The sequence below is a fragment of the Pleurodeles waltl genome, chromosome 8, assembly GCF_031143425.1.
Source record: "Pleurodeles waltl isolate 20211129_DDA chromosome 8, aPleWal1.hap1.20221129, whole genome shotgun sequence".
In the NCBI taxonomy this organism is placed as follows: Eukaryota; Metazoa; Chordata; class Amphibia; order Caudata; family Salamandridae; genus Pleurodeles; species Pleurodeles waltl.
The window spans coordinates 532,374,893-532,390,847 of NC_090447.1; the positions used below are offsets into that span (position 1 = coordinate 532,374,893).

The 15,955-nt window shown below is 41.8% G+C and overlaps 1 protein-coding gene across 1 annotated transcript in view; it reads right to left on the bottom strand.

Moving 5' to 3' along the window:
* Positions 1-15,955, bottom strand: part of UGGT2 (UDP-glucose glycoprotein glucosyltransferase 2) — a 1,372,316-nt gene that overhangs the window by 198,254 nt on the left and 1,158,107 nt on the right. The window contains exon 33 of the mRNA XM_069204567.1: positions 8,110-8,194. Within this exon, the coding sequence (XP_069060668.1) occupies positions 8,110-8,194 (85 nt within the window). The remainder of the gene's footprint in view (positions 1-8,109; positions 8,195-15,955) is intronic.

The window sequence follows — 15,955 nt, forward strand, 5'->3', positions numbered from 1 at the left end:
TTAAAATATGAAATATGGCACTATTGTGGTGGGCTACTACTCTACTTACAACAACAATCAAATGCAGGCATAAACTTAAAAATAAGGACATTGTGCTGCAACTGGATGGCAGAACCAACTTTCATTTCCTCCAATATTTCCTTTGGAACATTCAAGGCCAATTAAACCTTTACCTTGGTATGGGACCAATCTCATGCTTGAAATTTAGATGTTCCATCCTCACTTCAACTAGAATACTTTGTGCCTGCGTCTTTGGATAAAGATCAAGGAATCCCAGAATTATTTTGCCCTCAAACCGCAGCTCCACCCTATTTCAAAATTACACTGCTCCTCCATATCTCTCAGTCATTTATCTTCATTCATTTGCCCGAGCCTCCCTTACTTTCTGTGCTGAAAATCTTAATGCTTCTTTGAAGGGTCACCGTAGGTTTTAAGGTTTACATTTTGAGTTAAAATGTGTTGAACTATAGCCATCTTCAAAGTGGTTGTGTTGGCTGCAGTGCAGGATGGTAGTTCTTTCACATCTTTTTTGAATTGGTAAAATGGTGGTCCTATCACAATGGTGGCAATCCCTGGTACAATGTGCACCATCGCATAATGGTGGTGATCCCAGGCATTTTGTAGGCAACCTTGTGATATGATGGTGCCATTGCAGAAATGCACATCATTTTCATTACAGTAAATGTCCAGGCACACACAGAGAAGAGAAGAACCAATGCTAGTGATCATGTGTTACAGATGTGTTAGTGTACACGCTTAGTTAACCTCTCTAAAACCCAATGTTTTTGTGTTGCCCAGCTTCTGGGGAGAGGGTTGATCAAGGCAAAAGTGTCAACATCAGGGCAGTACGCGCTCCACGGGCAACTAGAATGCAAAAACCTACTAATTTCAAGCTAACATAATTTATGCATTGTGCTGATATAATGTTGCTTAACCTTTTGCGTTGCAGAGTTTAATCTTGAAGACTTATGTTCAGCATGCGTATAAATACTGTTCACATGTAATGTACTGCTGCAGGCTTTCAGACTGTGTCAGGATGTGGTCCCCTTCCAGGGCCTTCTAGAAGCCTTCCCTGCAGCATGCCTGGGTGTGGTTAGTGGGCTGGGCCAAGACTCTATATAAGGGGGCTGGGCCAAGACTCTATATAAGGGAGCCAGCCCAGCTCCACGGGCTCACTATTCAGAGGTCCCGGTGCAGAGCAGCAGCAACTTCCTGAGCTCCTGTTCCGGTGGCCTACTTTGATCCTCCAGGCCTTGCCCTTTTCACTTAGTGGGTGATCTTTGATCAGGGCGGTAAGACGGAGGTCGGGCTGGGCCCCGATCCCGTTATCGAAGACTTTCGAGTTCTTGGGCCTAATTTTGCATGATAAACAATTTTACTCTTGTGCGTGTGAATGTGCGCTTGGTCATTTCATGGCATTTACATGCTGATACTCGAATCGGCAAGACGCACAGTCTTTGCTTGTGTGTTAACTCTTGATATTCATTGTGCGCTACCATTTTATGGCATTTGCAAGGTAGCATTCGAACCGGCAAGACGCGCAATTCTTTTCTCGTACTTAATTCATGTTATTCATTGTGCGCTACCATTCCTTGGCATTTACAAGGTAGCATTCGAATCGGCAAGACGTGCAATTAATTTTCTCGTGCTGTAACCCTTAATATTCATTGTGCGCTACCATTTCTTTGCAGTTACATGGTGGCATTCGAATCGGCAAGACGCGCGATTCTTTTCTCGTGCTTTAATCCTTAATATTCATTGTGCGCTACCATTTCTTGGCAGTTACATGGTGGCATTCGAATCGGCAAGACGCGCAATTCTTTTCTCGTGCTTTAACCCTTGATGTTCATTGTGCGCTACCATTTCTTGGCAGTTACATTGTGGCATTCGAATCGGCAAGACGGGCGATTCATTTTCTGTGTGTAATTCATGTTATTCATTGTACGCTACCATTCCCTGACATTCACATGGTGACATTCGAATCGGCAAGCCACGCAATTCCTTTTCTGTGTTTAAAATCACAGTGTTCTTTATGCAATACCATTTTAAGGCAATTACTTGGTGGCTTTCGAGTTGGCAAGACGCGTGATTTATTTCTTGAGTCTAATTTGTGTTATTCATGGTGCACAATCATTCTATGGTATTTACAACCTATGTAAAAATATGCAATGTGCGCAATTCATGTTCCGCCAATTTGAGAGAACAAAAAAGCTAGAGTTCTAGATGTAACGTTATGTGTACATAATATGTTTAGAAATCATTCAGATTATTTCCTGATCCTCATGTAAAAGATAACACTTGAATTTGAAAGTTGCATTTAACCTTTCTTGATTCCCTCACAGGTATCCAGTCATCTTGAAGCCTAGTCATTTTAAGTCTATGCTTGGATTGTCCATGTTTTCGGAATGGCAATGCTTAGAGTCATAGCCTAGTATTGATTCATAGGATATAATCTTGATATTGTGTGTTTTAACCTTTTTGCTTCCTACAGGTCTCCTTCCCAGCTGTTCCCTTCCTATTCCCCATTTCCCCACTTGGACTCTCTTAGACTCTGTGACAATTCTAATCAGAGTATTGGAGCTGTCTTGTGGTGGAAGTGTTGGGAACGTGCATAGGCCCCGAGGATTTGGTGACTCTGACAGAATAGTGAGCCCACAAATTATTATCCTCCTGGTTTGTGTATGTTCTCAACATGGCCACACTAGATGAGCTAGTCAAGGCTATCACTCAGCTTCAAGCAGAGGTGGTATCATCAAAAGATTTGGCAACTAGCCTAGCTGAGAGAGTGGGTCAATTACAGGATAAGGTAGAGAAGAAGGAACAAAGTCCCACAGCTGTGTCTTGGCCAGGTACTTCCTCTCAGAATTCTGGAGGTAATCCGACAAACATTTCCTTCAATGTTCCTTCAGCCATTCCTTTAGCTCCCCCAGAACGTTTCTCAGGCGACCCCCTGAAAGCGCAATCTTTCCTGGTTCAAGTGGAATTACACTTCACCTGCAGACCACATACTTTCCCCGATGCCCATTTCAAAATAGCTTTCTTGTTATCATATCTGTCTGGAGATGTAGCTACCTGGGCTATTCCTCTTGTGCGTAAAGATAGTCCCCTGCTGTACAATTGGAGAAATTTTGTTCGCGAGTTTGAGCGAGTTTTTGATCGCAGAACTGTAACACTGTCAGCAGATCGTGAATTATTAGACTTATGACAAGGGAATCAGGACTTAGTGTCATTTTAGCCAACTTTAATCGGCTGGTCGCTGAGACATCCTGGCCTGAAGAAAAACAAGCAGCCTTGTTCTACAAGGGACTCAAAGAGGAGCTAAAAGATATCCTAGCTCAAATAGACCCTCAACCTACAGACTGTCAAGAATTGATAAACCTTGTCTTGAGGCTTGATCATCGTTTAACAGAACAAAAAGGAACACGCAAAAAGACTGAAAACTATTCCGGGCGTGTTCATGATAATAGAGACTCAAGAACTCCGAAAGAAAGAACGCCGGAACCGATGGAAATTGGAACCATCAGGAGACCCTTGACCAATGATGAAAAGGACCTACGTAGAAAGAATGGACAATGTCTCTATTGTGGACGCAAGAGTCATTTTGCCAAAGAATGTCCAATCAAACCAAAGAGCAAACGGGGTCCAGTTCAGAAGTTTGCAGCCAATGCACAAGTCGAGTTGGAAAAACTAAAGCACCCAAGATGCAGAGAAGGGTTGCTCTTGGGTGTCACCGTGGACCCTTCACAATCTAGACATCTCAAACTGGGAATAAGAGTTCAGGTAAAGAAAAAGACCTATTTCAAGAAGGCTCTAGTCGATTCTGGGGCTACTGGGAACTTTGTTGACACCTAATTGGTTCGTGCATGGGGGATCCCATGTATTGAAAAAAAGACCCCAGATATCATCCAGGCAGACAGTGGAAAACTCTTGACTGGAGGTCCGGTAACTCTTCAGACTGTCCCCTTGTGGGTGATTTGTAAAGATAAGAATCAAAGAAAGAAACATAAAGAGAAACTCATCCTTGACGTGATCCATGCTCCCCAGTATGGAATTATTCTTGGCTTACCATGGTCAACTCATCACAATCCAGAGATTAATTGGGCAGAAAGAAAGGTCGTGTTCTCATCTGCGCTATGTAAAAACAATGCCTCCAAAAGATTCAAGTATCAAAAGTTTGCAACTCTTACATAGCTACTGCCGCGGAGAAAGAAGTTAAATTGCCCAAACAGTATTCATCTTACGAAGATGTATTTGATGAGCAGGAAGCTTTCTCCACTGCCCCAGTCTTGACTCATCCTGACGCGGATCGACGCTTCATAGTGGAAGCTGATGATTCAGATGTGGCAATAGGAGCAGTCTTGTTGCAACTAAACAAGGACACTGGTCAACTTCATCCTGTAGCTTACATGTCTCGGAAGTTGACCGAAGCCGAACAGAACTATGTCATTGCTGAAAAAGAGCTTCTGGCGATTTGTGACGCCTTTAAAGAATAGAGACATCATTTGTTGGGTGCCATATACACTGTCACGGTATATACTGATCATCCCAACCTTCAGTTCATGAGTTCAGCCAGACTTTTGACTCCTCGGCAATTACACTGGATGCTGTTTTTTGCTGAATTTGATTTTGTGGTAACCTTCCGGCCTGGTAAAGACAATCGCAAAGCTGACGCCTTGTCCCGCCAAGAGTCTACCACGTTGCCTGCAGTTCAAACCTCCAGAGCTATCATTGCTCCAGACAAAGTCCTATGTATCATAAAAACTGAAGATTTCATTGAGGACATCCGCAATTCTTTCACTGTTGAGAAATGGCAGACATGGGCCCAAGCAGATCCTAAAAGGTCAATCAAGCAAAGATTACCTTTGCATGACGCTCGTTTGTTCGTGCCCACTACCAAACTTCGCAAGATAGTGTTTCATTGGTTGCATGTTATACCTACGGCAGGTCATCCAGGTACTCCTAAAACTCTTGAATTAAACCAATGCTATTTTTGGTGGCCTACCCTAACAAAAGATGTAAAAGCAATGGTAAACGACTGCGAAGTCTGTGCTCGCACTAAAACAAGTCATTCAAAACCGAAAGGGTTATTGCATCCACTCTCAACTCCAAGTCGTCCGTGGGAGCACATTTCTTTAGACTTTATTACCGGTCTACCAGTGGCTCAACAACATTCAGTAATTCTGGTGGTAGTAGATAGTCTCACGAAATATGGACATTTCATTGCCTGTAAGAAATTGCCCACCTCCAGTGAACTGGCAACTATTTTACTGAATAGAGTGGTTCGTTATCATGGACTGCCAAAAATGATCCTCTCCAATCGGGGGTCGCAATTTGCCTCCAATTTCTGGAAGACATGGTGTAAAACACTCCAAGTGACATCTACACTATCTACTAGCCACCATCCTCAAACAGATGGTCAAACGGAGAGACTAAATCAGACTTTGAAGCAATACCTACGTGCTTACGCTGAAAAAGCACTTCATTCTTGGACATTAATGCTCTGGTTAGCTGAGTTAGCCTACAATAACTCATTCCACACTTCTACTGGCGTTACACCTTTTTCTGCCTTGTTTGGCTATCATCCTGACACCTTGCCCATCACAATCCCTCAAGAAAGTTCTCTTACTCCAGCTGTGTCAGAAACCATTCAACATTTGCATCAAACCCAGAAATTGATTGAACAGCATTAAGAAAAGGCCAAACAAAAATACAAAAAGCATTATGACAAGAAACATTGTGAGGGACCGAAGTATCAACCAGGTGATAAAGTGTGGCTTTCCACAAAACATAAAGACTTTAAGAAGAAGCACATGTTCAACCCCAATTTCATAGGTCCTTACACTGTCCTTCAGCAAATCAATCTGGTGACCTATAAACTGCAATTGCCAAGATCATTACGGATTCATCCAGTGTTCCACACTTCCCTCTTGAAAAAGGCAGTCCGGAAGGTCTGCCCTCATCCAGCTCCAGTTCTAGTACAGGGGAAAGAAGAATACGAAGTCAAGAAAGTGTTGGATTCTAAACTGAGAGGGCATAACCTATGGTACTTAATCCCTTGGAAAGGTTATGGCCCTGAAAGTAACTCATGGGTTTCCGCATCTGATATCCATGCTCCAGTACTTGTGAGGCGTTTTCATCGTCTCAATCCAGACAAACCAGGCCCTAGAGCGCGTCTGGGAGAGGGGAGTACTGTCAACATCAGGGCAGTACACGCTCTACGGGCGACTAGAATGCAAAAACCTACCAATTTCAAGCTAACATAATTTATGCATTGTGCTGATATGGTGTTGGCTTAACCTTTTGCATTGCAGAGTTTAATCTTGAAGACTTATGTTCAGCATGCTTATAATTACTGTTCACATGTGAGCCAGCCCAGCTCCACGGGCTCACTATTCAGAGGTCCCGGTGCAGAGCAGCAGCAACTTCCTGAACTCCTGTTCCGGTGGCCTACTTTGATCCTCCAGGCCTTGCCCTTTCACTTAGTGGGTGGGAGGTAAGATTATGTGGTGCCCAGATATAATGCCAACATGAACTGAAAATGCTTGCTTGGCCTCTTATCTACACTGAGACTATTACAGATCAAATATTAAACATATATACTATCACAGATCAATGCTGATCACCATGAGTCACACATATCTGAAACCACTTGTTTTTGTTGTCATCTCAAAGAGGATATTTAGCCTCATAACACATGGGCATGTCAAGTCCTCTGTCCTTTCTGAGCCACAGTTCAGTTAGAACTTATGTATCTTCTAGACTTACTGGTACACTATCACCCAAAATGGCTATTCTGTGTACAAAATATGGGTTTGATCTGCCTAAATTTAAACAAATTTCAAACAGATTAGAACTGGTGACAGCCAGAAAAGACACAGCCTATGACCAGTGTAGTGAACATATCCCAAATCTAGAAAAATGGTGACTGGGTATGAATTAGTGTAAAATCTTGAAACAAATCAATATATGAAGATCAGGGTGTGAGAGAAAACGTGAAAAGATATTGCTTCAGTGGAGAGACCCTTAATGAATGGAGGAAGTCGGAGTGATGGTTGTGTTTGATAAAAGGTTGGATAACAAATGTAATATCTTATCCATATTGTAGATGCAGACGTATTCAGTTGCGTTGGAACATAACATAATGTAATGTTTTCAGATCATCTATCCTTTTCAGAGTACCTTTCTTTCCATTAAGTTGCTCAATGTGACTCAAATGTTTGCTTTTCCTTTTTGTGCATAGCATTTTTGCCTTTTTTGCTTGGTTGAAAAATCAATTAATATATATATTATTTTTTTAACCAAGCAACAGCTTGCTTCACTTCATGGAGTGGCAGTTGGCCCCAACATTACTCAAATGTAGGGATGGGAATCTACCTGATCAAGGCCTCAGGTGACCTGCTGCTATGCAGTCTTTGGGTAATATATGTATTGAAAACTAAAAGGTTAACAGAGAAAAAATGATATGGTGGTGGACAAAAAAAGTATTTTGGAGGTGCAGGTAAAAGGAAATGGCAGGGCAGGGGCACAATCCTGGGGTGGATGAGAAAAGCCAGTACCTTTGGATGCCTCTATTTTGGAATGCAGCAACCAATATACACTACACTCCGATTAAATATACATATACACACACAACCAGCAAATAAACCTTCACAATTTAAAGGCACATTTGACTGGCAGAAACTAGCTGTCGCAATAAGGGACTGAGCGTAAGAGGAAAGAGGAAGAACTAATAAAAGGGATACAGAACAGAAGCAAAAAAGCAATCAACTATACAATACTATCGTAAAATGTGGCATGAATGACACGCATAGGGACAGGATTAGGGCAAACTGGTGGAGTATTTATTTGGCTTTGGACATGCATCTGACACATCTTTCAGTACCAATCAAAAAGTGGCACACACTTTCTATCAAGGAACAGATAGAGCTGCACACGAGTATTTAAAAGAGATAAAATGTGGGTAAAACATCTGTTTTAAAGACAAATCATTCTCTGCAATGAAAATCTAAAGATATACGAGCACCACTAACAATTGACTATTTAACATTGTAAATCTTCAGCCAACAAATCAAGCACTTTAAAAAGAAGATAAAGGAGAACAAATCTTACCTGAAAAGTAGGCGAGAGGTAGTTTTTCAAAAACCAGAATTTCACTGGCGTCTGGGTATTCCGTAGAACAGAAAGCATCATAATCCTATGGAACAACACACATGTAAACCATTGCGCTTTACGTTATGAAACATCAACATTAAGACGAAAACTTCATGCTGAACCCATTTGATGAAATATTATTTGCTGGGTTCCCCACTGTCCCTCTAAAGGTCCCTAGTTTGGAAAGAGGTCTCATAATTCACTGCTACATTTCACAACAGCTATACCTCTGGATAAGCACCAATAGCTGTCTCTCTTTTTGATGTATTTCGTTTTAACAGGCCGCCTAGCACCAAAGTAAAAACCTGAGTTGGAGGAGGCATCAAATAAAGGAAGTTATGAAGCCATGTGTTTCACATACATTACTCCCTAGGTTCAGAATTATTTGTTGTCCTCAACATAGTTGCAAGAGGGCAAGCAAAAGCATCTGCTTATCATAATTATGGGCAAAGGAAAAATTAATTAAAAACAATAGTGGTGGCAAAGCCAAGCCCTTTATAACTTCAGGAGCTGTATCCTGTACTAGCAATGTGAATGGTGAAACTTCAGTGCCATGACTTCTATCCTTCACAAATAACCTGCCCCTCCACTTTTATCTCAACATTAGTTGACTTAAAAGAATATGTTGGAGATTTATATTGAAATGGATAATGGAATGGACACCTGCCATATCTGGCTCCCCTCTGGATGTCACCAACAACTGCCACCAGTAGAGATCCTAAACCATACAGGGGTCTAAATCTTGCTTTAAGAGGATCCATAAAGTCATTTTATTCCACATGTTCTAGGCGCTCACTAGTGAGCACTCTTTCTATAAGTCTGGTGAGGTAGAATACGTTTGATACTGAGCAGTAATTTCCTAAGTTGTTTGGAAGAGGTAGTTTTCCCCTACATGAACCTTGCTTCAAATTTAAAAAAACCCGAACCTCATAACTATTTAGTAATAATACTTATATGAAATAAGGTAGCACTACACTGAGTTTTTGGAAATGCATAAAACAAGGTTCTGAAGATGTGTACAGCTTGATTACTTTTTGTTAACAATTGTGTCAAATATTATGCATTTACATACAGCATTAAGTATCTTGTCAAATAGGATCTATGTTGACCAACAGTTCAGGAAAATGGAACCACCTTTGACATTATTCAGTTAGTAAACATGAACAGTGAACTGTGATGGGATTTTTGTCCAAAAAGTCCTTGTACCATGTCTTGTTCATGTCTTGAGATAGACAGAAAGAATCCTGGAATGGTGGTGGCTGTGTGGCGGACAGGGGGTGGTTGGGGGACCGGGGGCAATAGCAAGAAAATAATCAACACATATTTAGATTATCCTAGAACTATTTTAAGGCTTTGGAAGGGTAAATGGTAACACGTTTGACACTGAGGTGCTCAATTGTTCATGTTTTTAATTGTTTAATGCCAGAGTTGGTTACTGTACTCAACTCATAGTCAAAGTAGGTCTTATATTACAAGAATATGAATGTTGTATATACATTCATAATATTTTAACAAAAAATAAATAGGAGTGCTACATTTTTCAGAATCTTGTTTTATGTATATTTAAAATTGAGTGGCATGCTTCCTTACTTCTCATTTGTAACAGTTTTTATTTTGGGGGGGGGCTAATGCTGTACCCATAATTGTAACTATATTAACTGTTTGGTATCATACGATTTAGTACCCTGAACATTATACACTTTGCTTGTGATATGACATAATATCACTAAGGTCAGGAAAGATTTATGAGCGTGGTTGCTAGCAACACTGCCACCTCCTTGAAAATGGTTCCTGTATTCAGTACTCCTCTTAGTAATTCAATGACATTTGGGAGCCCAACAGCTGTTCATACATGTTAGCTTGGAATAAAACCAATATGGCACCTAAACATTTACTACTTGTCAAAAACCCTTTAACAGTACTGAAAAATGTAAGTAGCTTCCCATGTTGTGTCCTTTGGTTGACCAGAGTTTGTGCAGAAGAAGCCCCCTCATCTAAAGCACTCCATCGTACATGGCTTGAATTCAATAATGGATGCTTTCTTTGTTTTGTCAACAGTAATCAGCTACAGTCACATAATTATGGAACGTGAGCTTCACTAAGTTACTAGATTTGGCCAGGAAATAACTCTTCCTGTATATCAAGGGTAAGTTTCTGCCTTTATGGGAAATATGTTTAATTTTTGTTTATAAAGTGAACACTGAACCATAAGCGATATTTCCATTGACTTTACAAACCATTTTCCAGATTATAAGTGGTTTCTTGTTTTATGTCTTTCTAACACGAGGTCCAGGTTGTTACACTCGACTCTAGACTGAGGTGGCCTTGATTTCAACAGTTTCTCTGGAATGCTCCGGCCAGTGGCCTTTTTTAAGCATGTGATTCAAACCTAACCACTACAGAGAATAGGTGTGATAATGTGATATGTTCCTATTTGTACAATGCGCAACATTTTTAGGGACTGTTCAGTACTTCTGCAGTTAATGCACTTTTTTGCTTCCATGGTGGGAATAACCAGTCCATTTCAGATGGAAGTTGGCAAAACGCCACTCATCCTGTGTAAAAGGACCTTGGGCAAAATGGAACCTGCGGACATGCTTTTTTAAATTTAACAGATTAAATGTAGTTATATACAACATGGCTGACATATTTCCGGGCTGCAAGATTAAATGTAGGTCATGCTTGATTTCAATTGATGTACACAAGGATCCCTCAGGATGATCTAATGATGGTGATTATATTGTTCTAAACTACGTTAGCCTTAAAGAAGTTCCAAAAAGGAAGGAAACGTGTTGGCGGATTTGTTGCATCTGACATTGGTTTATGAACAATTTGGGAAAAAAATCTGGTTTAGAAGTACTCACTTGGAGTGGACATTACAGTTATTGGAACTCTACTTTTTTTTGTTGAATATGAGTTATTGCATGAATTAACTACAATTGAGTGTCTCTCCCATTCTGGATTGGTGTATTCAGGAGTACAGTTGATGACGGCCTGTTGAGTATAAAGACGGCCGGCTCAGGGAGAAGACACCATTTAATTACACAGTGATAGATGTAGGGGAACTTATGTCATAATAACTGCTGCTGAATTGTAAAATTATATAAGAAGTGGATAAGTACCCTAAAGAATGCCACAGTGGAATGACAGGACCTAGAGCATGCCATGGCTCGGCACGGCCATCTAAATGGGCATTACATTGTACAAATGGAGATTTAGTGAGGCCAAGGAGGGCAAAAAAGATTGTATGATTGGCAAACGTGGGAGAGCAACTAAAAATTTAAAACGCAAATGACCATTACACCATTTTACCTCCTTAGAGTTCAGGGATTAGCCCGCCAAGGTTGTGACTCAAGACATCCCTCTTACATGGTAATCTATACATCATCCCCAGATATCAGCTGTGGTTAAATCATGTGCTGGATCCTTAGGATGTTAAAGAACTTCTTTAAACTCTTGCCTTGGGAAGCCCCGAAAACTGTGGCACAAGCTCTGATCCTATCCAGACTCGACTATGCTAATATCTTATACATAGGTATCCCAGACTACCACATTCAGAAGCTACAAAAGGTACAAAACATGGCAATCTGCAGCTTGTTTAAACTTCCTAAACATGCCTCGATATCTCAGTTTCGAAGCCAGTTGCACGTCCAGTGAAGAAGAGAGTTATTTTTAAAGCCCTGACAGTGGCGCACACAGCCTTCTACAGGATATGTTCTAAATACTTACTGGTCACACTGACCCCCTACTGTCCTAAAAGATCCTTGAGTTCACAGTCAGCTCATCTGCTGTCCATTCCAATTACTAGACAAAAAATGGGGTAGCTCAGCCTGCTCAGTATTGGCTGTCAAATACTGGAATGAACATCCACTGGCCCTCAGATGTACTCCAAACACAACGATTTTCTGCAAACTACTGAAAACCTACCTATTCAAAGATTAAGCTGGTTTATTCCTCCGTTGTCAACACCAGGACAGTGCGTGCTCTACGGGTGACTAGAATGCAAAAATCCAACACTCTCAAGATAATGTAATATATGCATTGTACTGATATGTTATTGTTTAACCTTTTGCATTGCAGAATTCAATCCTGAAGACTCATTCTTAAGGTGCTTATAAATACTGTCCATTTGCAATGTATTACTGCAGGCTTTCAGAGTGAATCAGGGTGTGGTTCCTTTCCAGGGCCTTCTAGAAGCTTTCCCTGCAGCATGCCTGGGTGTGGTTGTGAGCTGGGCCAAAACTCTATAAAAGGGAGCCAGCCCAGCTCCACGTGCTCATTTTTTAGCGGTCCCGGTGCAGAGCAGCAGCAACTTCCTGAGCTCCTGTTCCGGTGGCCTACCTTGACGTTCCAGGCCTCTGCGCTTCATACTACAGTGGTGATACTTGGTCAGGGTGGTAAGACGGAGGTTGGGCTGGCCCCCGATCCCGTAATCGAAGACGCTCAAATTCTTGGTCCTAATTCTTCATGTTAAAACAATTTGCTCTTGCGCGTGTAATTGTGCGTTTTGGACTTTTCATTGCATTTGCATGCTCGCATTCAAATCAGCAAGACGCGCGATTCTTTCCTTGTGACTAATTCATGATATTCATTGTGCGCTACCATTCCTTGGCAGTTTCATGGTGGCATTGGAATCGGCAACACGCGCAATTCTTCCCTTGTGTGTAATTCTTGATATTCATTGTATGCTACCATTTCCTTGAGAGTTTCATATGGCATTCGAATCAGCAACACGCGCGATTCTTTCCTTGTGTGTAATTCTTGATATTCATTGAACGCTACCATTTCCTTGGCAGTTTCATGGAGGCATTCGAATCGGCAACATGTGCAATTCTTTCCTTGTGTGTAATTCTTGATATTCATTGTACGCTACCATTTCCTTGGCAGTTTCATGGTGGCATTCGAATCGGCAAGACACGCGATTCTTTCCTTGTGGTTAATTCATGATACTCATTGTACGCTACCATTTCTTGGCAGTTTTATGGTGGCATTCGAATCGGCAAGACGCACGATTCCTTCCTCATGTTTAATTCATGTTATTCATAGTGCGCTACCATTTTTTGGCAGTTACATGGTGGCACTCGAATCGGCAAGACGCGCAATTCTTTCCTCATGCTTTATTAATGTTATCTACTGTGCACTACCATTCTAAGGCATTTCCTTGGTAGTATTCGAGTTGACAAGTCGCGTGATTGATTCCTTGAATCTACGTTGTGTTATTTCATGGTGCACAATCCTTCTATGGTGTTTAATACTTATATAAAAACCTGCAATGTGCGCAATTCACTTTCCAATGTTTTGAGAGAACACAAAAAGACCAGAGTTCTAGATGTAATGCTGTGTGTTCCTGATATGTATTCTTAAAATCAGATTCATATGATGGTTCAGAAATTACTCAGATTTTTTTCTGATTCTCATCCTAAAGAAAGTACTTGAACGTTTTATCTAACATGTCCGGCTTTCTAATATGCAGCAGCATGCCTTCGGACTCTCTAGGTATACTGTAGGGGTGTGTTATCTATATTAAAAGGGGAGGATAGGGCTTTGCCATTAGTTTAAATGGCAAAGTAGAGTTAGCTGTTTAAAACTGCTCTGCCGGTCTGCAGTGGCAGGGTGGGAGGCATGTTTTCACGTTGTTGCAACCAGGGTGGCACATACTGCAGCCTCGATGGGCCACTAACTTACAGGCCCGAGTACGTCTGGTACCATATACTAGGGACTTGTAAGTAAGTAACGTGATGCCAAATGGGTATAGCCAAACTAACATAATGCTTTTAAGGTTCAAAGCACTGCACTGAGGTCTGTGTAGGAGGCTATGGTGCACTCTCAGAGTAAAAACAAATTAGCAGCGGCAATCCAAAACTTCGGGGGTGATCATGCACAAAGAGGCATTGGCCTTACACTGCTAAATAGATGGGGTGCTTTAAGGTTTCATTCAAGAGTGTTTCTCAAAGCCTCCAAGTAGACCTTTGATATCTGGGAATCCCTTTGCAAGCTTTGCTTTTTATAGTTAAATGCAGGTAATTGTAAGCCCATCAGCTAACTTGTGGAAACTGCAATCAGAAATTCTAGAACACACAGTGCTATCTGACAAACAGCTAAGACTCAGTGAAACAGAACAAGGGCAATTCGGCTGCCATGCCACCACTGCAGCTAAAGCCGTAAGAGAAACCGTACCATCGGCTCTGCTGTAAAGTGGGGCACTGTGAATAGCTAATAAATGCTTGAAGATCAGCCTTACTGAAACTGCAGTGATCCCCTTTTTCTTCTACACCGCCCAAAGAAACAATGCTAACTTTTACCTCCTTGTGCTCCTGTAGTTTAACCATCTACTTCAGTTGCATAATGTGACTCCTATCCTTTCTCATTTCTATTGACAATTCTGCATTCTACAAAATGCTAGCAGTGCAAACAGTCTTGGTGTGCCACCACTACTTGGGTATAGCAGTTCCATGCTTGTCAGTGTTTCCTATATTCATTCTAACCCAATGAATGGCTCATCTACTTTATTACCTGGAAGATCAGTTCCTACAATTCCACACCCTTTTCTGCTTCTTTATAACTAAACCACCATGAGCATCATCCTGATTAAACACTTCGCCTTGCATCTAATAAGTTGAATACTTTGCCCTTCTACCTCAGGATGGCAACAACTTTAATCTCCTTAAGGCGGCCCATTAAAGTCCTGAAACTGCCTGCATGAATTAGACGTTCTGAACGGAACTCTCAAAGTGCACTAACTGAACCTATGCACCTATCTATTAATGTTCCTTTCCTTGTAATGACTCACTCCCTTCAGTATGCATTAAACAATGCGCTTTCATGTAGCAGTTCACATTTGTGTGTTGACCGTTTCACACAAGGCATATGGGTAATTTGTCTGCGCAACATGTCTGAGCAAGAAAATATATAACTATAAATTATTACCTAGTGGCGGTCTCCACTAGGTAGTTCTAGTTAGGTCCTAGTTTCTATACAAAAAGTGTTTTTTACTTGTCTATATCTTTGGTGCCACTTAACGAATCTTCACGAAACTTTAAAAAAAACATTTGCCAGTCACGTCAGCTGCTGTCCAGAAAGTTTCGGGATGATCTGTTCAGGGGGATAGAGAAAATAATATGCAGAAGGCCGCCCTCCCTCTGCTCTGGGGACACTACCTCCCTGGAGCGATCAATGTGATTTATACTGGTGGGCCTGTGGCCCCCGTGCCCCGGACACCATCACTGGGGCAAAATGTGTCATTTGTGTGGGAAAGGCCCGTCAGCCTCTCCCACAGCCCAGGGAACCACCACCTCCCCGGGGCTTCATTTTATTGATATACACGAAGGCAAGCCCCCCCCTCCGCAGATGACCACTACCCTGGGGCATATGTAAACATTATTACAGAGGGTCTGTTTCAGACCCACTTTAGCCCCGGGGATCACCACTTCCCTGGGGCTATAATGGCTCAGAGGAGCGCCACCCCCCAGGGCCGGCTCCTGCTAAGTCCCGTGGTGCCCACCCCCAGGGCATAGCTGTTTGCTGTGGCTTGGCTGCAGCTTTCCAGCTGCAGCCAAGCTACAGAAAACACTTCGATTTTTGACAGCGGGACTGTCAAAAATCAAAGCTTTCATCTCTGTCCCCTGCACCGCACAGGAAGCAGAGATGAAATGCTTCAGCAAGGAGGGAGCTGCTGTTAAAGCAGCTTTGTGCTTGCTGAAGCAATGGCACCGCTAGGGAAGCCTTAAGGCTTCCCTCGCAGTGCCAGATAGCCCTTAAAGGACATTTTGAATATTAGAAAAAAATAATTAATAAATAAATATTT